Here is a 25089-nt window from a genome sequence, read left to right as displayed (position 1 = left end):
TTACTCAAAGTCACCTTCTCAATGAAGCCCACACTGACGATCCTAGTAAAACAGCCATCTTCCTCCCCAGCCCACCCTCATTTCTACTCTGGATCACCTTCCTCAAAGCAATGACCAACTTCTAATGTAAACCCTTTCCTTATTTACTATGCTTATAGTATATAGTCTGCCCCTCAGTGATAGAACATCTGCTCCACAAGGCTGGTGATGTTTACCTGGTTTTTTTCACTGGGATTTCCTGGATGCAAAAATAGTGTATCATATATCTGCCATGCAACAAATACCAGTTGAATGAATAATCAGTGTAGAGCACCTCCCTATTCTAGAGATGGTATCTTTATTAATGCGACCTTAGGCCAAATGCTGCTTTGTGGCAGCTACAGCTCGCATCTGCTCAACTTGCCATCAATGCCACCTGTGCTTTTCTCACAGTGCTGCTCTCCCTCCGTCTGTTCAACTCCTCCCTCCACACCAACTTCCTGACCCGCACACAATTATATCTCTCTCTTCAGATAAGATGATCCTCGTCTTATGAGTCCTGTTTTTTACCCAACTGTGGATCTAAAGTAGACTCTATTTTATGAATCCATGAGTTTCCATCAGAGCCACCACTTGGATTCCTGGAGCTAAGGTGCAGAGGAAGGGGGCAAGCTGAAGAGAAGGCGGAAAGCCAACAGGAATTTAATTAAGAGGAACAACTATCGGATCCCTCCTCTCTACTAATTCCAGAATCGGACTCTTTCAAAAAGATTGGCAAAGATGGAAAGAATAATCCGGGAAACAGGCCTAGGAGGAAGGACAAGAGCTGGATGAGTTTGAAAGTTAGTCTCTCAATGCTATAGGTGCCTGTGACTGGGACTGGTAGGGACAATGACAGGCAGAATTGACTCCTTCTGCTGTCACAGATCAGGGAAGCCCGGAGGAAAATGAGACCAGAGAAGAACAGGCATCATCTAGAAGAACCCACAGAAGCAATATAAACACGCAAAAGATGGGGGTTGAGGGCTGCACCCAGGTCCGGACCTAGGCTGATCCAGCTACACGAAGCCCTTGCTGCTGATGGTCCTGGAAACAGGACAAGGTCCCCATGATATCCAAGTCTCTGTGATCAAAGGTCCTAGTGAGACAATGTTCTACTAAAGGGACAAAGACAAAGGAGCGGAGAAGATGACCCTGCTGAGGAGTGACCATGTGAAAGCCCACACTGCACTGAGCACTGCCCAGGCACAGGCCTCATCCATACTAGGCTCCTCACAGCCCTCTCCTCTACTCCCCTGCACCCCACCGCCCCGCAACAGACTCCGCACAGCAAACCTACAGATTCTGGAAGGTTCTCAGTGCTTCTACCTATTTCCTGTCTCAAACTTTAGGAATCTTCTCCTTTATTAACCCATCAACCCCACATGACAAGAAGTAGAAAAAAGAAATTCATATCCAGATTTTTATTTTTAATAGGGAAGAAAGATGTCACTACTCAGAGCAACATGAAGTACAGACGGGGATAGAGACAGCTCAGCCCCGCCTCTGCTGGAACCGGAAACTTAATCAGGGAAGAAACACGGAGATCGTGGTGGGGAGGGGGTCCTAGCGGGCAGAGGTGGGCCAGTCTCCCCACCTCCTCACATCATGCTAATAGGAACATAGGCATGTTCAGATGCCAGTTGCAGAAAGAGAAGTCAGGGGATCTCGAAGTCACAGAGTGGGAGTATGAACAATTTTTTTTTGTCACCAGTCCAACGCAAGGCAGCTGTCTCACGTTGTAGAAAATAATCATGAACAAATTCAGGTCAGTCATATAAGCGTTGACCTTCTCAACAGTCCATTCCATGATTAAAATGTCCTACTGAAAGAATCTCCATAACCCCTTTGTGTCTTCCCCACCCACCCCGTCCCAACCACTCCCCCACTCCAGGCCCTCCAAGCCGTAGGCGCTGTCACTGCCTGGAACAGAACAACATCAAGGTGTGGCCAAAGCCCAGAGCTGTAACTAAAGGAGGAATCATGGGGTGGGCCAGCTGCCCCCATGGGACCAGGGGTCTCAGGGATCAACCTCCCGTAACTCACTTGTAGCCCAAGAACAGCTCCCTTCTTTTTCTCCTGTAGGAAGAAAACATCCTGTGGGAGGGCAGGGAGGAGACCGGGCAATGAGAGCCTAGACATCCCCCAGCCCAGGACCAGAGGCTCTTGGCTACACACTTGGGACCTTAGTTTTGCACTTTTAGTGGCCCATCTTTTTCCATGAAGGGTAGCCTGTGTTAGCAGGTCCAGAAGTTTCTTTTCAAAGGTCTACAGTGGTTATCCTACGTCCATCCCATAACCGTATTCACGTTCCCTACCCTGCCCTGAGTCTCCAGTCACAAAAGAACTTTAGGGGCACCTGGGGGGGGTGCTCAGTCAGTTAAGCCTCTGACTCTTGATTTTGGCTCAGGTCATGATCTCACAGTCATGGGATCGAGCCCCACATCAGACTCTGCACTGAGAGTAAAGCCTTCTTGAGATACTCTCTCTCCCCCTGTCTCTGCCCCCCCCACAAATAAATAAATAAAATAAATTAAAAAAAAAAACAAAGAATTTTAGGACTCTATAGACTCCTTTCATTCAGAATTGTTTTATTTATTTATTTATTTATTTATTTATTAAAAAAAATTTTTTTTTTCAACGTTTATTTATTTTTGGGACAGAGAGAGACAGAGCATGAACGGGGGAGGGGCAGAGAGAGAGGGAGACACAGAATCGGAAACAGGCTCAAGCTCCGAGCCATCAGCCCAGAGCCCGACGCGGGGCTCGAACTCCTGGAGCGCGAGATCGTGACCTGGCTGAAGTCGGACGCTTAACCGACTGCGCCATCCAGGTGCCCCTTATTTATTTTTTTTAATGTTTATTTTTGAGAGAGAAAGAGTGTAAGCAGCGGAGGGGCAGAGAGAGAGGGAGACACAGAATTTGAAGCAGGCTCCAGGCTCTGAGCTGTCAGCACAGAGCCTGATGTGGGGCTTGAAGCCACAAACTGTGAGATCATGACCTGAGCTGAAGTCAGGCGCTCAACCAACTGAGCCATCCAGGCACCCCTCAGACTCCTTTCATTTTATACTGTCTTTGTACCTTTTACGAAAATTTGGAATATTTACATAAATCTATGCTTTTAAAAACTCATTTCAAAGTCCAGCTTCTACCCACTGCCTGATTCCAAAACTAACACCTCATTTAAGATTTTTGTTATGATAGCACCCTATTTCCAGATACCAGATCCCGTAATAGTTATTATTGCTTTGTAACAGCATTATTTTTAAAAATGCAGCTTAAAACAGCAAACATTTATTATCTCAATACTTTTCTGAGAGTCCAAATTGTCAGAACAGGCTAGCTGGGTAGTTCTGGCTAAAGGTTTCTCATTAGGTTACTGTCAATATGTTGGTTGGACCGGTAATAATGTGAAGGCTTGACTGGGATTGGAGGATGTACGTTCAAGTTCACGCAAGGGACCTTTGGCCAAAGGCTTTGGCTTGTTGTTGGCCCCTGATTGGAAGCCCCTGCCCTCTACTATATGGGCATCAACACATGTGAGCATCTTTAGGACGTGGCACCTGCTTCTTCCAAAACAAATAATCAAAGAGAAGGAGAGGACAAGAGAGGAAGAGAGAGCAAAAGACCACAGAGTCCCTTATGGCCTTATCTCTAAAGTCACACAACAACACATCCACTTTATTCTCTTCATTAGAAGTGAGTCACTGGGGCACCTGGGTGGCTCAGTCGGTTGAGCATCTGACTTCAGCTCAGGTCATGATCTCGCAGTTCGTGAGTTCGAACCCCACATCGGGCTCTGTTCTGACAGCTCAGAGCCTGGAGCCTGATTCAGATTCTGGGTCTCCCTCTCTCTATGCTCCTCCCCTGCTCACATCCTGTCTCTCTCTCTCTTTCAAGAATAAATAAAGAAAAAAAATTAAAAAAAAAAAAGAAGTGAGTCACTGAGTCCAGTCCACTCTCAAGAAGAGGAATTCGTTTTATCCCTCAAGAGGAGGAGAATTAAAGAGTTTGTGAACCACCACACCCTATATGTGAGCCGTCATTATCTCCTGCTGCTTTCCAGATTTTTTCCCTATCTTTGGCGTCCACCAGTTTATACATTGATGAGCCTGGGGCAACCTTCTTTGGTTGTCTCTTTTGCTATATCGAGCATCTTGGATCTATATGCTAAGTTGGGGGCCTTTCAGACATGATTTCTTCAAATCTTTTTTCCTGCTCTTTTTCCTCCTTCTTCTCATTTTTGAGCTCCAATCGTCTGTTGCCTCTTAGGTATTCTTCCATGGGTTTCTAAGGTCTTGTTAATTTTTCATTCCTTTTTGTCTGTGTGTTTTGGGATTGGGTAATTTCTATGGACTTTTATTCAACTTCGCTGCCTTCCCAGGACCTTCTTTTGAGCACATCCACTGAATTTTATTTCAGTTCGAGAATTTTGTTTGGTCCTTTTTATACTTTTCATTTCTTCGTTCAGATTTCCTGCCTATTCACTCTTTAATACCAAGATTTCCTTTAATTCCTTCAACAGATTTTCAGTCAATTCTTTGAATTTCTTAAAGCTGTGTGGGAGTCTTTGAATACTGAATCCAATATTGGGACATTCTGGGAATACATTTCTGTTGACTTTCTCATTATAGGCACATGCTTCTGTTTCTTTGCATGTGGTAACATTTAATTTAAAAGTGGCTATCGGATATATGTTTTAGGAAATCTGGAACCATTTTATTTTTCTGAGGATTGATTGCCTTTTTTTCTCCCTAGAAGGTGGTTAACATGCCTGGACCACACTGTGAAATGTGAACCCCTGCAGTGTGCAACAACTGGTACGTTGGCTCCATTTTCCAGCATCTACTTGTTGCATTTTTTTTTAAATTTTTTTTAACGTTTATTTATTTTTGAGCCAGAGAGAGACAGAGCATGAACGGGGGAGGGTCAGAGAGAGGGAGACACAGAATCCGAAGCAGGCTCCAGGCTCTGAGCTGTCAGCACAGAGCCCGACGCGGGGCTCGAACTCACGGACCGCGAGATCAGGACCTGAGCCGAAGTCGGCCACTTAACCGACTGAGCCATCCAGGCGCCCCTCCTTGTTGCATTTTTATCCCGAATGTTGAGTGATCTATCTGGCATCTGTATAATTTACTGATGAGCCAAGGATTTGGGCAGTTTCTACTCACATGTTGGCATTCACTGTCTCTGTGGTTGCCTTGTTCTTGGTATTTCCCCTAAATTTCCAAATGCACTGCCGGCCACAAATTCTGACCTTCGATACCGCAAACCAGTAAGGTTTTTGCTTTCTGCTGCCTAAGCTTTGTGCTAACTGAAGAATTCATCAGTCAAAGTGTAGACTTGCAGAATTCACCAGGATCAGTCTGGTTCTTGCTGCTTTTTCAAGCAGTGTCTCTTGAGTGTCCCACCACCATGCACACTTTAGTGGTCAAGCAGGGATTTTGTTGCAGCTTGCATTCAGATTTGGGATCTCAACACTTCTGCTGCTCTCTTACTTTCATAGTTTTCACTCTACACTTCCAACTACTCTGCACCATGGACCCTATCACCCACCTTCTTGAGCCACTGGGGCGTCGTTATCTTCTTGGGTTAGGAGAACCCGTAGGTAAGAAGGCTACAGCCTGCAGTTCCTACCCATTTTGTTCAGGATCCAAGTAATTCAAGAGCAAAGTTCTTCTCGTGTTTTTCCCTGCCTGTATTTATTTTTCAGTGCCTTCAAATATTTGGTTTTCATATTTTTGTCCAGTTTTCGTAACTGCCTTCTGGGGAAGACTTGCTCTGCCATGATAATTGCCATTATCAGGAGTTCTACCCTGTGAAGATGGCCATAGGCCATCTTTTGATCGCGTGAGACTAATATGGGTCTAGGCACCAGAGATTGGCCATTTTCAGCTTTCTCAAACAGAAATAAGATTAGGCCTGGGGTCTGGGTGCACAAACTTCTCAGGGGTATCACTGACTTTACACAGCCCACAATGACAAAGGATGCCCCCATCTGATTGCTTCTTTAGACTTGGAGACAACAAATTATATACCTGAGAATTTTCACACGTTTTCTTCTCTTCTCTTTTCTTTCTTTCTTTCTTTCTTTCTTTCTTTCTTTCTTTCTTTCTTTCTTTCTTTTTGTGTGTGGGGGGGACCAAAATGCAGGACTTTACATTTATTCTTTTTTTGTAAATTTATATTTATTTATTTATTTATTTATTTATTTATTTTAAATTTACATCCAAATTAGTTAGCATATAGTGAAACAATGATTTCAGGAGTAGATTCCTTACTGCCCCTTACCCATTTAGCCCGTCCCCCCACCACAACCCTGCCAGCAACCTTCTGTTTGTTCTCCATATTTATGAGTCTCTTCTGTTTTGTCCCCCTCCCTGTTTTTATATTAGTTTTGTTTCCCTTCCCTTATGTTCATCTGGTTTGTCTCTTAAAGTCCTCATATGAGTGAAGTCATATGATTTTTGTCTTTCTCTGACTGACTAATTTCACTTAGCATAATACCCTCCAGTTCCATCCACATAGTTGCAAATGGCAGGAGTTCATTTTCTTTGCCAAGTAATATTCCATTGTATGTATATATATACCACATCTTCTTTATCCATTCATCCATCAATGGACATTTGGGCTCTTTCCATACTTTGGCTACTGTTGCTAGTGCTGCTATAAACATGGGGGTGCATGTGGTCCTTGGAAACAGCACACCTGTATCCCTTGGATAAATGCCTAGTAGCGCAATTGCTGGGTCATAGGGTAGTTCTATTTTTAGTTTTTTGAGGAACCTCCACCCTGTTTTCCAGAGTGGCTGCACCAGCTTGCGTTTCCATTTCACACGTTTTCTGAATGAAGTCACCAGAAATGCAGCTACATTTGAATGGTGGCCTTGGAAGTGGTTCAGTTAAATCTGAAACAAGCTTACTTTTGTCCTCCATCCTCCTCAGGCCATGAAATTACAGTCATCTCTCATCAATCTTACAGCTGTTTGTAGCCTTTGCCAGTAAGAGTTCCCTTTAGCGGGCTCTGCACTTTCTAACTTAACGTTTTTCTCCACCTATGAGGACTATAAGTGACATGTTACTGCGTTGGTGCGATCAAATCCTAGTGAATAACAATTATCAATGCCCGAGGAAAAGTTATGCCTTCTCATCCCCTTTGGGGCCTTCCCTGAATCAAAATCCTAATAGGTACAAAAAGCTCCCACATAAAATGCAAATGGCACCTCTACTTGAACGCTAAGCCTGGACCCAGAGGCCTGAGCAAACTGCACACATTGATGGTCGGTAGCACATGTATGCTTCTGTTGCTTTCCTGAACCACCCACCACCAAGGGACCTGACAACAGAGGGGCCACCTGACATTGAAGCATGGTTCACTGGTGGAACAGCTCACCTGTTCCACTGTGGCACCCCCAGAGGAGTGCTGTGGCCATCCGCTGTTTGGAGGTAAACTGCTGATGGCCCAGAGCATTGGAGACTGTGCAGTTAAGCTGAACATCAGTTGGCCAGAGAGCACACAATCTGACATTGACTGAAGTCCATGGACTCTTGGGCCTTCATTAGCAGACCTGCTCAAGAGTCAGGTCATTGGGCTTCTGAATACTTAATTTTGAAGGGCACATCATAAGGCAAACCCTTTTATAGATGCAGGTTAGACCCGAGACACAAATTAGAACTTTATATTATATCTTTCATGCCCATGAGAATGGATTTCTCTGTTTATATAGTTAGAGGCTAAATTATTGGGGGAATATAAAATGGTCACACCTTCCTCTTGAACTGACATTATCCTTATTATGAAAATCAATCATGTATTATGATATGCCATAATTCTTCTTTCCTTAAGTCTACCTTCTCAGACACTAATACAGCTACTCCAGCTCCTTTCTGGTTAGCTTTTTATTATATCCTTTTTTTTTTTAATTTTTTAATGTTTATTTATTTTTGAGACAGAGAGAGACAGAGCATGAATGGGGGAGGGGCAGAGAGAGAGGGAGACACAGAATCGGAAGCAGACTCCAGGCTCTGAGCCATCAGCCCAGAGCCTGACGCGGGGCTCGAACTCACGAACCGTGAGATCGTGACCTGAGCTGAAGTCGGACGCTCAACCGACTGAGCCAGCCAGGTGCCCCTATTATATCCTTTTTAACACCTTCCTTCTTAACCCATTGCTTCCCAGTATTTAAAGTGAATCACTTAAACAGGGTGCATTGGGGGGTTTTCTTTATCTAGTCAGGCAATATTTGTCATTAAACTGGTAGTTTTAGCTTACTTACTTTCTTCGTTGTTTACATAGAGAAAAAAATTAATCTTCATGGGTCCATGGGTTTTCATAAAAGCCTAGAGTGTATGTCCATCACCATAGTCATGATATGGAAGACTTTCATCTTCCATAAAATTTCACCACGTTATACCCAACCTTGGCAGTAATCTGTCCTATAACCTTACAGTTTGCCTTGTCTAAAATGTCACGGAAGTAGAATTCTACAAAGTGTCACCTTTTGCGTTTGACTACTTCTACTTAGCAAAATGCATTTGAGATTCATTCATGTTGTTGTGACATTCAATATTTCATTCCTTCTATCGCTAAGTAATATTCAGTGGAATCAATGTAACAGAGTTTGTTTATCCATTCATCTGTTGAAAGACATCTGGACTATTCTCAGTTTTGGACGATTGTTAATGCAGCTGCAAAAACAGCCAACTATACAGGTTTCTGTGTGAACATAAGTGTTCATTTCTCTTAGATCAGTAAGAGTGGGATTGCTAGATTGTATTATAAGTTTATATATGTTTAACTTTAGGTGACATTGCCAAACTGTTTTCTAAGGTGGCTTTACATTTTTACACCCACACCAACATGTATGAGAGTTCCAGTTGCTACACGCTATTGCTAGCATTGGGCACTGTCACACTTCGGGGTGTTTTTTTGTTTTAGATACTGTACTAGGTGTGTTAAAGGGTCATACCATGGTTTTAATTTGCACTTCCCTTATGGCTAGTAATGTTGAGTATCCTTTTGTATGTTTAGTTGCCGCCCACATATTTTTTTGGTGCTGTTGGTTTTTAAAAGTTTATTTTGGGGGCGCCTGGGTGGCGCAGTCGGTTAGGCGTCCGACTTCAGCCAGGTCACGATCTCGCGGTCCGTGAGTTCGAGCCCCGCGTCGGGCTCTGGGTTGATGGCTCAGAGCCTGGAGCCTGTTTCCGATTCTGTGTCTCCCTCTCTCTCTGCCCCTCCCCCGTTCATGCTCTGTCTCTCTCTGTCCCAAAAATAAATAAACGTTGAAAAAAAAAAAAAAGTTTATTTTGGGTGGGGGAGAGTGTGCACACATGTGTGAGTGAGAGAGAAGCAGAGAGAGAGAGAGAGAGAGAGAGAGAGAGAGAGAATTCCAAGCAGGCTCCACACTATTAGTGCCGATCCTGATGTGGGGCTTGATCCCACAAACTGCAAGGTCATGATTGTAAGGTCATGACCAAGAGTTGGACACTTAACTGACCGAGCCACCCACGTGCTGCTTTTTTTGGTGCTGCTTTTACCGCTTTGGTGAAGTGTCTGTTCAAGTCTTTTGCCCATTTTTAAAGTTGTTTTTCTTAATTTTCAATTTTGAGAATTTTATATATATCCTGGGGAAAAGTCCTTATAAAAATGTGCTTGGCAAATATTTCTTCCCATTTTCTTTGTTGCCTTTTCATTGTCCTTACAGCATCTTACACAGAACAAGGGTACACTTTTGGTAAAGCCCAATTTATCATTTTGTTCTTAGATAGACTGTGCTTTCTATGGTGTATATAAGAACTCTGCCTAATCAAAGGTCATAAATATTTTCCTCTATATCTAATTTCTAGAACATTCATAGTTTTGCATTTTACATTTAAATGTATATGCATTTTGAGTGAATTTTTGTATAAAGTGTGAGGGATAGGTAAATTTTCCTTTTCTTGCAGATGGCGAATTGTTTCAGCACCGTTTGGTGAAAAAAATTATCCTTTCTCCATTGACTTGCTTTTAAAATTTGACAAATATCCATTTATTGTTTTCGTGTTGTGTCTATTTCTGCTTTCGTCCTCATTATTTCCTTTCTTCTTGCATTGAGTGTACTTTGTTCTTTTTCTAGATTCTTAAGATGGAAGTTTTTAGATTACTGTTTAAAAAAAGTGTTTAATGCTACAAATTTTTGTCGAAGCACTCCTTTAGCTGCATCCCCAAATTTTTCATATGTTTTAATTGGTCCTAATTAAAAAAAATTTCTTTGAAACTTCCTTCTTGACCCATAGATTATTTACAAGTATGTTATAAAGTTTCTAAATATTTGGATGTCTTCTGGAAGTAACTCCATTTGTTTTCTAGTTGAATCTTACACTGGTCACAGAATATACTTTGTATGATCTCTATTTTTAACAATCCTTTAAAGTTTGTTTTCTAGTCCAGCATCCAGTTTCTCTTGGTTAATATTCCAGATGCACTTGAAAAGAACATATATTCTGCTGCTGTTGAGTGTCCTATAATGTCATTTTAAGTTTTCCCTTTTTTATCCCTGATAATATTTCTTGTTTTGAAGTCTACTCTGTCTGATAGTATAAGTTTGCTAAGTTTGCCAAGGCTATGCCACAGCTCTAGAGGATAGAAGTCCAAAGTCAAGGTGTGAGTTCCTTCTGAGGGCCATGAGGAAAGGATCTGCTCCAGGATCTCTCGTTGGCTTGTAGACCCAGGTTCTCCCTGTGTCTCTCCACATCATCTTTCTCTTTATGTATCTCTGTGTACATTTTCCCTTTTTACAAGGACACCAGTCATACTGTAGTCAGGCCTACGGTAATGACTTTAACATGATTACCTCCGTAAAGACCTGCTCCTTGGGGCGCCTGGGTGGCGCAGTCGGTTAAGCGTCCGGCTTTAGCCAGGTCACGATCTCGCGGTCCGTGAGTTCGAGCCCCACGTCGGGCTCTGGGCTGATGGCTCAGAGCCTGGAGCCTGTTTCCGATTCTGTGTCTCCCTCTCTCTCTGCCCCTCCCCCATTCATGCTCTGTCTCTCTCTGTCCCAAAAATAAATAAACGTTGAAAAAAAAAAAAAAGACCTGCTCCTTAAATCAGATCACATTCTAAGGTACTTAGGGCTAGGATTTCAATGTACAAATGTGGGGGCTCGATTCACCCCAACAGATCGTAGTACAGTTACTCCATTTTTCTTTCAGTTAGGGTTTACATGGTATAACATTTTCCATTTTTTTTAGCCTATCTATATGCAATATTTAAATCAGGTTCTTTTTATAGACATTTTAATTGTCACATTTAGACCATTTATATTTAGTATGATTATTGATATGTTTGGATCAAAATATACCCTCTGGCTAGGTGTTTTCTATTTGTTCCATCTTTTTTTTTGTTTTTTGTTTTTTTTTGCTTTCTTTTTTTGCATTTTTTATGATTCTATTTTATCTCCATAATTGACTTATTATTTATTTATAACTGTTCTTATAATGTTTTATTGATTGCCATAAGGCTTACTAATATATCCATAACTAGATTCCACCATTAAATACCGTTATAGTGCTTCCTGCTGCATAGTGTTACCTTACCTTGTAATAGTGTATTCCCAATTCCTCCCATTTCTTGGCTATTGTTGGCATGCATTTTATTTTTATGTATGCTATATAAAACAATACATATATGCAACAACACATTGCTACTATTTTTGCTTAGGATTGCTATCTTAGAAAATAAAAATGCAAAAATATGCACTTTATTTTACATTTATTTATTGCTAGACTCTTCATTTCTCTATATAGATTCAATTTTCTGTACAGTCTCATATTTCTTCTACTTAAAGACTTCCTTTTTATATTTCTTATAGTACAGATTTGCTGGCTTTGAATTCTCCGTTTTTGTTTCTCTGAGAAAGCGTTAATTTCACCCTACTTTTGAAGATATATTTTCTGGCTTTAGAATTCTAGGTTTACTTTTTTTTTTTTTCCTTTGGACACTTTAGAAATGGGACTCCTTTGTCTTCTAGCTTGCTTGGTTTCTGATGAGAAGTTTGATAAGACTCTTATCTTCTGGCAAATCGTGGCTGGTTGGAGGCCTCAGTCTCTCACCACATAAATCTTGTTTTGAGGTTGTTTGAATGTCCTCTTGATATGGCTGCTGATATTCCCCAGAACAAGTGATTTAAGAGAGACATTAAGGAGGAAGCTGTAGTGTCTTCTGTGACCTACTCACAGAAGTCACATAGCATCACCTCTGCCACGTTCTCACATAGAAGAGAGTCACTAAGAGAAGCCCGTGCTTCAAGGGAGGGAATTGTACTCAGCCTTCGGAGAGGAAGAGAATCAGAGAATTTGTAGATATACTGAAAAACCACCACACGGTTTAGAGTCTCACTCTATAGGGGCTTGTGAAGTAAATTTCCTGCCCTTTCCCTTACCTGTGAAGGTACTAATTTGATTTGAATGGCTCAGTCATCACTGTTCTTCTGTTCACTGTTCTTACCAGTGGCCATGTGTTAACAGTTACCAGAGTTCCTAACTATCCTTTCCTGAGAGGGTAAAGTATTCTATATATATATATATATATATATATATATATATATATACACACACACATATATATGAATATATATGAACATATATATGAACATATATATGAACATATATATGAATATATATGAACATATATATGTATATGTATATATGAACTATACAATGATACACGATTTTTAATGTGAACAGTACACTCTATAAAGTCAAGGAAAGAAAATACCATATAATGTCCTTGTAAACTTAGGGCAGGGAAACTTTTCCTTTGGAAAGACTCCCAAAGCACAAACCGTGGAGCTTTGACTCCATCAAAATCAAGGATCTGGGTTAGATGAAGGGCTTCCTAGTTCAAATTAACACGGAATAGATCAGGGGTAGTTATTTGCAATGTTAAATAAATAAATAAACAAACAAATAAATAAATAAATAAAATTTCTTCCAGATTGCAAAGAAAAACACGAGAAACCCGATTTTCAAAAAAGGGCAACAGATGAAACAAAAAATGGCAGCAGATGTAAACAGACAACTCACGGAATGGAAAACGCTGTGGCTGTCACACCTAGGTGTTAACGCACACTAGTGAGCCAGAGAGGACGAAAGGAGACCAGAAGTTCGATACAACCTTACACACGCAAGACGGGCAAAACCCAGACGGGTGGACGATGCCAAATTTGGGGGGGGGGCGTGGAGAGCAAACGGAAGTCCGGGCCTCCCCCTCCCCCCACCCCAGCCACGGGCCACGGGCCACGGGATCCCGGTGGGCGGTGCACGCCCCTCCACCCACGCGCGCCTGCGTTGCGTCTCTCACCACGGTGGCCCCCCCGGCGTCACAGCCTCGCTCTCTGGCCGCCGTGGGACGAATCTCCTGACTGAGACCTCGCTGCCTTTGAAGTCGCTGTGCTCTTGGTGGCGAACATGAGTGGTCGCGCCCGCGTGAGGGCACGAGGCAGGGCCCGCAGCCCCAGCCCCGCGGACACGCCTTCGGTGTGTAGAACGCGTGGCCGACGTGGTCTCGCTCTCTCCTCTTCTGCCTTCTTCGTGGACAGCGCGTCCTTCTGCGCTGACGTCTCCCTGTCTACTGGGAAGGCGTGGCATATCTTCCCTTTCCGCTTTGAGCCTTCCCGGGGTTTCTCGCATTTTTCCCTTCTGCGGGGGGGGGGGGGGGGGGGGTCTCATCCGAGGAAGATATTCATGGAGATATTTTGCTTAGCGAAGGGTACTGGGAGCTGGAGGCCGGTGTGTCAGTCTTTCCTACTTTCTGAGTGTTGCTTAATTACTTGACTCGGTTCTAAGTCTCCTGGTAAAAAATTCCTGCACCTTCGATAGTACTCTTATAGGGCATATAGCCTGATATGATTTGTCTCCCCAATTCATGCATAAAAATGAGTAATTTCAAGCACAGATGTGGTTTAGGTTCGATTGCTATTTCTCGACACACAAGGCAGCGAGGTTAAATTGGCTGGCAAATCAGCAACTTTTGAGAGATGTGACTTACTCCTTGTCAGTCCTTCGAGCAGTCTCATAGACCAAAAGTACTCAAAAGTGGGTAGTCTGTGGTCATTGTGCCTTTACTTTCATGGCATTGCTTTCTCTTGACTTCATGCATTTTTTTTTTTTTTTTTGGCAGTCCAAGATACTTTTCATCTTGAACAACAAGAAATAGTTACTGCGAGAAGAGAAAATATTAAGGGTTCTCTCCGTCTGTTTTATGAACTAATTTGGGACCCATTTATTCAGGAGAGTCCTCACCCGAGCTAGTGAGCCAGGTCGCCTGGGCCCAGTTTATTTTCTTGCTACTAACGTGTTCATACTGGAGGCCCCGCGTGTGGAGGCTGTGAAGGCAGGAGCTGTGTGTGTTTGTGGGTACCACCTTCCGTGTGATGAATTCCCCGGGAAGGAGAGTCACAGCTCCTCTCTACACCTCCAGGGTGTGACAGCAGTGTCTGGCTCACAGTCAAGATTAAGGTCTGATAAATGGGGAAAACTATAGCTTGTCCTTGTCCTTTTTTTCTAGAATAGGCAGTCTCTTAGCATCTCTCAAGCATTTTCCCTGTTAGCATTGGCTCATGTTAATCTGATGACTTAAAACATGATACAGTTCTTATTTTGTGTTAACCTTTGGGTTTATGATTTAACATCTTAAATGTAACCAAGGTGTTTTTTTCCTCCTATTTTAGCCTACATCTGTTGATATTAGTGCCAGTGAAGCATCCTCTACTGGTGACTTTTCGGGAACGAGCAGGATTTCCCAGACACGTAAGTGCAACCCCGTCTGTCCCATCCGGCTCCTCTCCATCTGAAGGGAACAGGAGTGACCACTCAGCGTTACAGCAGCAGGCTCACTTCTCAAACATTCCATGTACCTTTTCTTGGAGGATCCCGTGTTTGTGTGTTAGGTTTCTTTGGGACTCCCCAAACACAGTCTGCTGCTGAATTTCCTGAGACTGTTTGGTAGTTGGGCGTCCACAGGCACTAGGAATCCAGTTTTCTGATCTTTTCCGTTCACTGAATAATTAAAAAACATTAAAAAAAAATTCTTTATGAGGGGCACCTGGGTGGCTCAGTTGGTTGAGTGTCCAACTTCGGCTCAGGTCATGATCTCGCAGTTTGTGAGTTTGAGCCCCGTGTCGGGCTCTGTGCTGACGGCTCAGAGCCTGGAACCTGCTTCGGATTCTGTGTGTGTGTGTCTCTCTCTCTGTCCCTCCCCCACTCACGCTCTGTCTGTCTGTCTGTCTCTCTCTCTGCCCCTCCCCCACTCACGCTGTCTCTCTCTCCTTCAGAAATAAATACACATTAAAAAAAATTAAAAAAAATTCTTTATGATACATAGATGCCCATGCCACCACCCTGCAGGGATGGAAGAAACCTGGCTTACCTACGGCCACTGCTTTCTTCTTTTTTCCCCACCCACGGTAGACATCACCATTTGATGGCAGCTCTCTTCACTGCAAACCCAGATTTGGCCTCAGGGTCTTGTCAACATGCTACTGCAAGTGGCCGCTATCACAGTGTGGGGTGGCGTGCCCCTACGCTGGTTTGCGAGGGCCGTCGTGACAAAGTACCGCGGACTGGGTAGTTTGAACAATAGAAGAGTGTCATCTCATAATTCTGAAGGCTGGAAGTCCAAACCCACGGCGTCCACGGAATTGGTTTCTTCTGAGGCCTCTCTCCTTGGCTTGTAGATAGCTGTCTTCTCCCTGTGTCTTCACATGGTCTTCCCTCTGTATTTGTCTGTGTCTTGATCTCTTCTTATGAGGACACCAGTCATATTGGATTAGGGCTCATGCTAATGACATCATTTTAGCTTAATTGCCTCATTAAAGGCTCCGTCCCCAAATACAGTCACATTCTGAGATATTAGGGGTTAGATCTTCAACATATGAATTTTGGGCCACACAATTCACCCAATTCGACCACTGCCAAAACCTGTTAGCCTTCTCCCTTGTTCTGACTATGAAGTGATTGATTGATTGCTAACAACCATGTAAGCTCGAAGCACTGAGGTGCTCCCAGACTCTGTGAATCAGCAGTCTGTCCACCATCATGTGCCTGGCTCTCTTGTTCTCCACCAGGGTTTTTCCAACTCTACTGAAGGACCCTCTGTGATCTGAGCTCACAGAAGTGAACTGGTCCCTCAGAAGACCTGTTCTGAGAGGCTACACCTCAGGTCCAGCACTCCTGCCACCATTCAGAGGCTAGTCCAGCTTCTCTTGGGAATTTCTTTCCACGCCTGCTGCCCATCACTTGCAACTAGCAAGTGCTGCTGGAGAGTGATTTTTATTTATTTATTTATTTTTAAAAATTGTGGCAAAATATACACAATGTAAAATGTACCATTTTAACCATTTTTAATTGTATGACTCCATTGGCATTAAGGACATTCACATTGCTGTGAATCACATCACCAGCACCAACTCTGAGTGACTTTTTATTTTTTAACCTTACAAAACTGAAACCCTACACTCATTAAGGAATAACTCCCCATTTCCCTCCTCCCTCTAGCCCCTGGAAACTACCACCTTATGGTAGATTGAGTTTTTAGAAACTACCCAACACCTTTTGGAACCAAGAGCAGTGAAAGATAATGGATAATATAGCAAGAATAATTTTTATAAACACCTTTTTAAATTAAATAAGTTTTATGATTTTCCTGGGAGACTCAGACTCCACTGAGAAGGGGATGAACAGCGGTCTTGAGCAAGTGATGGTGTCATTGGGGGCAGTTGCAGTGACTTTGTCAAAAGACAGTAGTCAACTCAGAGCCCTGGAGATTGGTGATACTATTACTTCCTAGTAATAAATACTACTACGCTTACTTTGTGACGATATTCTATATTTTTCTATTTTCTTTTTTTTTTTCAACGTTTATTTATTTTTGGGGGGACAGAGAGAGACAGAGCATGAACGGGGGAGGGGCAGAGAGAGAGGGAGACACAGAATCGGAAACAGGCTCCAGGCTCTGAGCCATCAGCCCAGAGCCCGACGCGGGGCTCGAACTCCCGGACCGCGAGATCGTGACCTGAGCCGAAGTCGGCCGCTTAACCGACTGAGCCACCCAGGCGCCCCTATTTTTCTATTTTCATATTGTCTTTGAAGTACCAATGTTGTATCCAAAAAACCAGCATCTCTTCGTACCTGTATAAACAGAAAATGTTCATTTGGAAACAGATTTGACTTTCATACTTTCCAGAACCTACGAGTAAATAACATGCCCCAAGTGGAAATGCTGGCTTTCATTTCCAAGGGAATGATCTAGAATAAAAACTGATGGCAGTGTTCTGGGCATTTCAGAGTAAGAGATTCAGCTCCAGTCTGGGAAGAGGTTGGTGTAGACAGTCTTAGTCTGTGACTCTTAAGGGTGTTTGTTACACAGGAGTTGAGGGAGGGAGAGCTACCCCCCATAAGTGAGTGTGGAGAGGGGCCTAGGAGATAGAGCTTTTTCTCCATAGCCAAGAGGAGCAGCAGACTAGACCAAAATGTTATAAGGTAGAATTAACTCATCGCTTTGTTATTTCTAACAAAACATACCATGCTTCCTTTACAATTGTCAGTTTTTAGGCGGATGACTCCTGTATAGTCATGATTGTTTTCAGCAGTGTGGGCCAGTTTTAATTAAAGCCACAAAAATCTGAGCTTTGGTTATCAATGCACTTTTGATATAGTAGTTGTAAACAATATCACTGGAAAGAAATAGGAGACATTATGGCATTCTCTTCATATTTTAGATGGTGTATCTCCTGGTGATGCAAGATGTCCTTTCACCCAAAGAAGCGGGAAAAGCAGACGAGACTTCACGGATCTGGATGTCTGTACCAGAGAGAAACTGGCCCACGTGAGAGATTGCAAAACAGGTACCCTCTCTACACGCTACTTACTTTGTTACCAAAGCTTGCTTAAGGAATTTTAATTTCTAGATCTAAAGTAAACAAGTTTATGTAGTGACTTAAAAGATACTTACTGAACATCTGTTACGTTCAAGGCATTATCCAGACACTAATTGAGGCTAAAACAAGCCTCAATTCTCTCCTTTATTAGTAGAAATAGTAACATTTCCCCAAAACATTTCACTTGTTCAAAAGATTTTCTCCTTCCACCTGGGATAGGGGTTAAAAGAGATGCGCTGTCTCTTTTCCAGCACTTTTCCTATATATGGGAAATAATAACCTCCCTGGACTTCAGCCGTGAAAAGAAAGATCTAGCCTATTTTTGGAATTCCTAACCCAGTTTCCAGACTCACCCTTGAAATTGCACCCAGAGTTGTGCGCACATGCATTTTGAGGAAAGTAGGTCTGTTGTTTTCATTAGATTGTTGAGAGGCTTTGTGATACTGTCCCAAAAGGTAAGAGAGACTCCCTGAGGCAGATCAGTTTTCTTCAAACTCTTTACAACCATGCAAAAAAAATTAAGGGAGAGATATATTGTTATCTATATTATATTGTATGTCTAACATACACATGCTAACACAAAAAAATTGAAACTAAGTCTCATGAGACAATGCTTGCCCTTACTCTGGTCCACTCTGTTGCATTCCTGTCATTTCGTAAAACATAATTGGTCATCTCATATATTTCCATAACTTCAGCACTAATGGGTCATGATTACAGTTTGCAAACACTGGTATAGATGATTTCCAAGCGTCTTGCCAGCTCTGATATTCTAGAATGACTCCTCTTTGTCCACGAATATGAGCAGCTAAACTATGTTGCCATTTCCCAGAATACAGGAAAAGAAAAGAAAGCTTTTCTTTAATTAAAAGAGCACAATTAGTTAATTCCTTGCTCCTAACAGATATCTACCATATGTAGAAGCTGAGGAAATAGGCATACATGATGTTTTTTCTTTCTTACCACCTTGGGGGCTCATGTTTCCACTTCCTCCATGAAAGAAAGCAAAATAGTGCCCATTTGGTATAATTTTTTTTTTTTTTTGTAACATGAACATTGGGTGATTCCCTATAAGGAGAAGTTGGAAATAACTCTGCATTTGTGCCCTCCTAGATTCTGTCCTAGAGGGAATTCATGCCATCTTGAGCACAGAACAGCTATATTGAAGCCAGCTCTGAATTTGTCCTGTAGGTTTTGAAGAAGTGAATAAAAACTTCTGTAAGGGATGCAGTTTCTGGAAGCACACATGGCCTCCCTGTGTGTGCAGAAAACAGAAACCCAGAGGCCTTGTCTGGTTTTACACATAAAAGATGTGTGATTTCTTTTTCTCTCCCCTGTCCTGCCCCTCAGTCTCTTCCGTGGGACTTGTAGAGTGGTGTGACCACTGATTGAACTGTTCCAGAATTTTCACAAGTATGGGGGTTAACTTTTGATTATCTGGATTTCCAAGGGGCTGGGAGCTGTGTTCATGGAAGAACCGGACATTTCTTTATAATCCAAGAGCAGCATAATTTCAGAGCAGCATCTGAAAATATTACCTGAGCCAGTTTGAATTTCAGACGCAGAGCTGGAAGGCAAGTGTTGGAAGGAGTCCTGGGGTAGTTGGATTCTGACGCTTCTCTTTTCCCAAGGAGAAGAATGTCCGTGTCTTCTCTTATGTACTTATGAGGTCTGCTTTACACATGATCCCTTTTAAATTCCTAAATGTGTGTTTGTAGGACTCTATAAGGTTACCAGGCTATAGGTTGTTAGAGCTTGTCTTGTGTCACTGACACGAGCAACAACTATGCAGGAGCAAATAAAATTGTTAAATGATGCAATCATTATTAGCATGGTGTGATTTTATTTTGGTTTAAAAAAATGTTTTTTATTTGTCTTCTTCAGGTTCCAGTGGAGTGCCTGTGAAGCTGGTCACAAACCTCTTTAATTTAGATTTGCCCCAGGACTGGCAGCTATACCAGTATCATGTGACATATGTTCCGGATTTAGAGTCTAGAAGGCTGAGAATTGCTTTGCTTTATAATCATAGGGAACTTTCTAACAAAGCGAAAGCATTTGATGGTGTCATCCTTTTTCTCACACAGAAACTGGAAGAAAAGGTACAGTGTGGTTAATGTTTATACTTGCACACACATGCGTATACTTACACTCATCCATGTATATTTAAGAGGTTAGCTGATTGTCTTAACAGTTGGAATGAGTGTTTCACTCTCTCCTTTCCTCTTTCCTGTTCCCATGCCTGAGAGCAAAAAGATTTCCTAATTAAGACCTCATCAGTAATTGATTTCTTAATTAAGAAGCTGATGATCTGGCATTTAAAAAAATAAGAGCTGTAATACAAACACTGATTTTTTAACTACTACTTATTTTTTTAAGGCAAAGTGTCCTTGAAATAGGCATCCTTTTTAAACTTTTCCCCAAATAGATAAGACTTTAAGAAACACCGTATAGCCTATGGATGGCTTCAGAGCTTTAAATTTACTCTACATTTTTTGCTCCTACACACTTGTATCTGTGAGTCCAAATAACTTTATATCCGTTTCTGATTCAAAAACTGTCATTTCTTTTATCATATGAAATGAGTTATTGATACCAATTTTTTTTTTTAATTTTTTTTTCCAACGTTTTTTTATTTTATTTTTGGGACAGAGAGAGACAGAGCATGAATGGGGGAGGGGCAGAGAGAGAGGGAGACACAGAATCGGAAACAGGCTCCAGGCTCTGAGCCATCAGCCCAGAGCCCGACGCGGGGCTCGAACTCACGGACCGCGAGATCGTGACCTGGCTGAAGTCGGACGCTTAACCGACTGCGCCACCCAGGCACCCCTATTGATACCAATTTTAAGGATTTGTTTTAATGGTGTGATCATTGAAAATGGCAATTGGATGATTCATATTCCTTTATCCATGTTTTTATACCTTCAACATTTTCACTCCTAAAATATATTGTTATTGACGTTTTTATCATATGCTTTGTTCGGAGGCAGTATTAAAATCACTACAACGAAAAAAAACCTCATCAGTAATTGATTTCTTAATTAAGAAGCTGACGACCTGGCATTTAAAAAAAATAAGAGCTGTAATACAAACACTGACTTTTGAACTACTACTTTTTTTTTAAAGGCGACGTGTCCTTGAAATAGGCATCCTTTTTAAACTTTTCCCCAAGTAGACAAGATACAAACCAAAAAGAACCAGTTTTTTTATAAAAAATTAAAATGGAGCATTGGATTAAAACTTTATGCTTCTATTCCTGAGAAAGCTTAGTCTTTTAGTTCAACATTTTGGACAGGATAATACCAAGGCATAAATTTAAATTTCTGGACTCCACATAAATCTCTGTGCATGTCCTCAAGAAATGCATTCTTTTCATTTTTAAGAGAGTGAGAGTGCATACACACAGTAGGGGAGAGGTAAAGAGGGAGAGAGAGAGACTCTTAAGCAGGCTCCATGCTAAGTGTGGAGGCTGACACAGGGCTTGACCCTACAATTCTGGGATTGTGACTTGTGCCCAAATCAAGAGTCGGTCGCGTAACTGATGGAGCCCCCCAGGTACCTGAACAAATGCATTAATGAGCACTTTGGGGGCCTATATCTTTTTACAAGAGCCTAACATTTATAGGAGCTACTTGAGTGATTATTTTCTCTGGATATGGAATTTGAAAGTTGTACCATAGGTTTAAATTTGGTGGCTTGGAAAATCCAGATGTGTAAATTTAGAAACACTTGAATTCATCCTAAGTCCTTACTGATTTAATATTTTGTTCCATGACCAGATGTTGATAGCACGCTAATATACGGTGCCTCTCATACTTGAACGATATATATTTCACGTGTATTGTTATAATTAAAAATCATCTTGTTCTTGTACGTACATCTGTAGTAGCAGTAAATTAGATTTGTTAGTATTATATACCCACCTCGAGTAGTCCAGCTTACTTCACTTGTAACCAAAATGGAGAAATTTTACTCTACAGATGCTCGGAATAAGTTAATATTACTTGTTTCCCATTCAAAATGAGCATGCGGTTTGTACCTTATTGTTGGGGGTGGAATCTAATGAAGAGGCAGCTGAGTAAACACCTAGTGAGACAAGCCAGGCCTATCGATTTTCCTTCCCAGACACAGGTGATACGGGATTTAGACAAAAGAGTGTTGTCTTGTACCTTATCGACATATGACCTGCTACCCAGTGACAGTGAACTAGAAATAGTAAAAAGAAATAGTGTCCCAACAAACATGTTACTATGTTCACCTTTTTATTCTGGTCTTCATTTGTCTCAGGCTTGTCCGGCACTCCCATCCATCCTCTACACACTTTGCAGGGTGCTCACTTTTGTTCAAAGAGCCCCTTCCACTAATCATTCATTGTACTCCCACACAGTGCAGTTCTAGAAGTCCTGTTCTGCTGCTCCCTGGCCTTCCGCTGTCTTGCAGACCCCATTTGTGTATCTGTGGCCATGACCTGGATGGCTGTCACTAGTCACATCTATTTGCCATTCTTATGCATTCATTCCGCACTTCGAAGGGGCCTGGTGTGTGACTGCCATCATAGAGGAAACCAGGAAACCGGGACAGATAAAACAAGGTTCTTGTCAAAACACTTCGACTTAGCGCTAAGGTCATTTCCAACTAAATACAGCACAAGGTTATTTATAAATGAATACAGGACAAGGTGACATTATTGAGTGCGTGCTCTGCCAGGCTCTTTATATGTGTGATCTCGTTTAATCCTCTCATCACTCCTGGAGCCTCAGAAAGGTTAAGTATCTTGTCCAAGGTCTTTATAGAGAGGTTGGTGAAAGATCGTTCCCAGCAGGATACTTGAAGGGAAGCAATACTGGCTCCTAGGATTTGGATCAATGCAGGGGATGAAGGCGGTTAGAGGGAATTCCGAGACAGAAGGACAGGAAGGAGCAAAGGCACAATGATAGAAGGGGAGGGGCATGTTTTAGAAACTTCTGATCATTCAGGTTTAGCCAGGAAGGAATGGAAGTTGTGCCTCTAACGTAGGGAGAATCTTAAATGTCCTGGTGAGGGATAGGGACTGCCCTCCATGGACCACTGAACCCTTTGAGAGAGGGTTTCCATGAGAGCTGTGTTACATTGCAGTTCCTCTCATCATATCCCATTGAATGGTTGGCAGGAGAAAGGGGGAAGATTGATAAAGTGCCCCTGGAAAACTGTGGGCAGGGTGTCAGAGGGGCTTGAAGAAAGGTACAAAGTGCTGCCATTTATTTAATCTTCCTGAGTGCATGGATAAGGATAAGGATGAGATCAGTGAATTATCTCATGTGATTTTCACAACCTGTGACTTCGGTGAGACTTCCTCCCATTTTAGAGATGGGAAAAGGTCTTAAGGAACTATAGTAGCTTGCTGTATATCACAGGCTGTAAGAGGCCGAGGACCAAGGTTTGTTCAATTCCCAGTCATGTGCTCTTAAGCCCTGTGGTAAATAACTGGAACAGCTAAACTAGATAAAGGTGTTGTCAGTGTAGAAGTGCTAAGACTTGCCAGCCGATTAGCTGGTGGATTGACAAATGAAAGCCCACTCTGGCACCAGCAGCCCCGGCACTGGATGTGTGGGGATGGACGTTAACAGACACAGGAGCCAAGGAGTTGGCATTTGGTAGGGAGGGTATAGGCAGCATTGATGAGTTTGCTTAGAGGGCTGTTAGGAATGCAGATCCCAGGTGGAAGTCTGAGTGGGGACCACTGCTGTCACCCCCACACCAGCCCCTCAGCCAATGTCCTTTGTTGTCTGAAGCCTTTGTCCTGAAGTCCCTGTGGCAGTTTGAGAGCATCATGCCTGCTAGGCTTCTCTCGGATGTTGATGAGCTCTTCCTGCATCCACCCCCTTCTGATTTCTCTCAATGTTATTTGAGGAAGAAATCATTTCATGCCCTGTGAAGGGACCTGTTTCTCTTTGTTTCCATACAGTAAACCATTCCTGCCCTATATTTCTGGTTGAACCTGAAAGTGATTGAAATTACACTTTAACTACAGGAAGTAGGGATAAAATACATAAATACCTGTTAATGAGCTGACCTCTTCTGATTCCTTACCCTTCTGAAAGATCCTTGGTCATTGATTTTTATTGACTGATTTGATCATTCTTTTATTCCAAAACCCTGTACCAAGTCCTATCTGGTCTAAAAAGCTTTACATTTCTTGGGGAGCTGGTATAGAAATTTTCATGCATTCGTTCTTTTGTTAGAAGATTGTTCCAAATAATGAGAAGCATACGAATTTCTCTAGATGTTTCCAAAAGTAATAAAATCAGATTCTCTGTCTGTTTTCACGTCTACTGATTACTCCCCTTTCTCCTCTCATTTACTTCCACTCTTGCAAATCTCCTCTCCTTATGTTTCTTCCTCTGTTCTTCTCTGTTCTTCTGTTTTATGAAAAACAGTTGAGAGACTGTCTTTTGGAATCCACAAACCCAGAATGGGCAGGACGGTCCACATATAGGCTTCTGGGTGTCTGTGAACACCCTGAAAATAAGTGTATCATTGTGGCATACAGGTATGTAAAGTTTCTTGGGACAATGCCTGCAACTTTAATCAGACTCTCGAAGTGATTTGTGACCGCCCCCCCCAAGTTGCCTCCGCTACCCCCACCAAATAAGATGAAGAAACCTTGAAGAAACCAACTCTTGAAGAAACCAAACTCTTGAAGAAACCAAGAGAAACCTTGGATTTCTCTTTGGATCAAGTCTCTGTACCCTAAGCCTGATTTTGATTCTCCATTAAGATCTTCCATTAAGAGGAGAGAAACGTGTTGCTTTTCTAGGATTAGCAAGATAGAAAAATCCTCCAAGTGTAATGTGATTAGATTATTACATTACTAACACCTGCAGTTTTGTTTTGTTAATGCATATTAAATTGTGATGGCTGTATCATATCTAATTTTTCACACCCGGGGACAATCTGGAGTGCCTATTAAGTGCGTCTTTTCCCAGGTCACGGAGTTGTCAAGTGAAACTCACAGAGGCGGGACTGTAAAGATGACTATCACTCTGACAAGGGAGCTGCCGGCAAGTTCCTCCGTGTGCATCCAGGTCTTCAATATCATCTTCAAAAAGTGAGGCACCCCACGTGTTCATTTAATTGAGGCTAGAGACACCTTTCATCACGGAGCCAGGGTGTGACGGCTG

The 25089-nt window shown here is 42.3% G+C and overlaps 1 protein-coding gene across 3 annotated transcripts in view; it reads left to right on the top strand.

Annotated features, from left to right (window-relative positions):
- The first annotated feature begins 13382 nt into the window (after positions 1-13382).
- The window catches only part of PIWIL4 (piwi like RNA-mediated gene silencing 4), a 45620-nt gene continuing 33913 nt past the window's right edge, over positions 13383-25089 (top strand). For 2 of the 3 annotated variants that reach the window (XM_047878635.1, XM_047878634.1), the window contains exons 1-5: positions 13735-13784; positions 14726-14804; positions 17774-17899; positions 19817-20031; positions 24895-25016. In XM_047878635.1, coding sequence (XP_047734591.1) covers positions 13740-13784; positions 14726-14804; positions 17774-17899; positions 19817-20031; positions 24895-25016 — 587 coding nt within the window. In that variant the 5' untranslated portion in view covers positions 13735-13739. Of the gene's footprint in view, positions 13533-13734; positions 13785-14725; positions 14805-17773; positions 17900-19816; positions 20032-24894; positions 25017-25089 lie in introns of those variants that run through there. The other variant, XM_047878636.1, reaches the window with a different exon arrangement.

This window comes from Prionailurus viverrinus, chromosome D1 (assembly GCF_022837055.1).
Source record: "Prionailurus viverrinus isolate Anna chromosome D1, UM_Priviv_1.0, whole genome shotgun sequence".
Lineage (NCBI taxonomy): Eukaryota > Metazoa > Chordata > Mammalia > Carnivora > Felidae > Prionailurus > Prionailurus viverrinus.
This window is presented reverse-complemented; position numbering and strand designations above follow the sequence as displayed.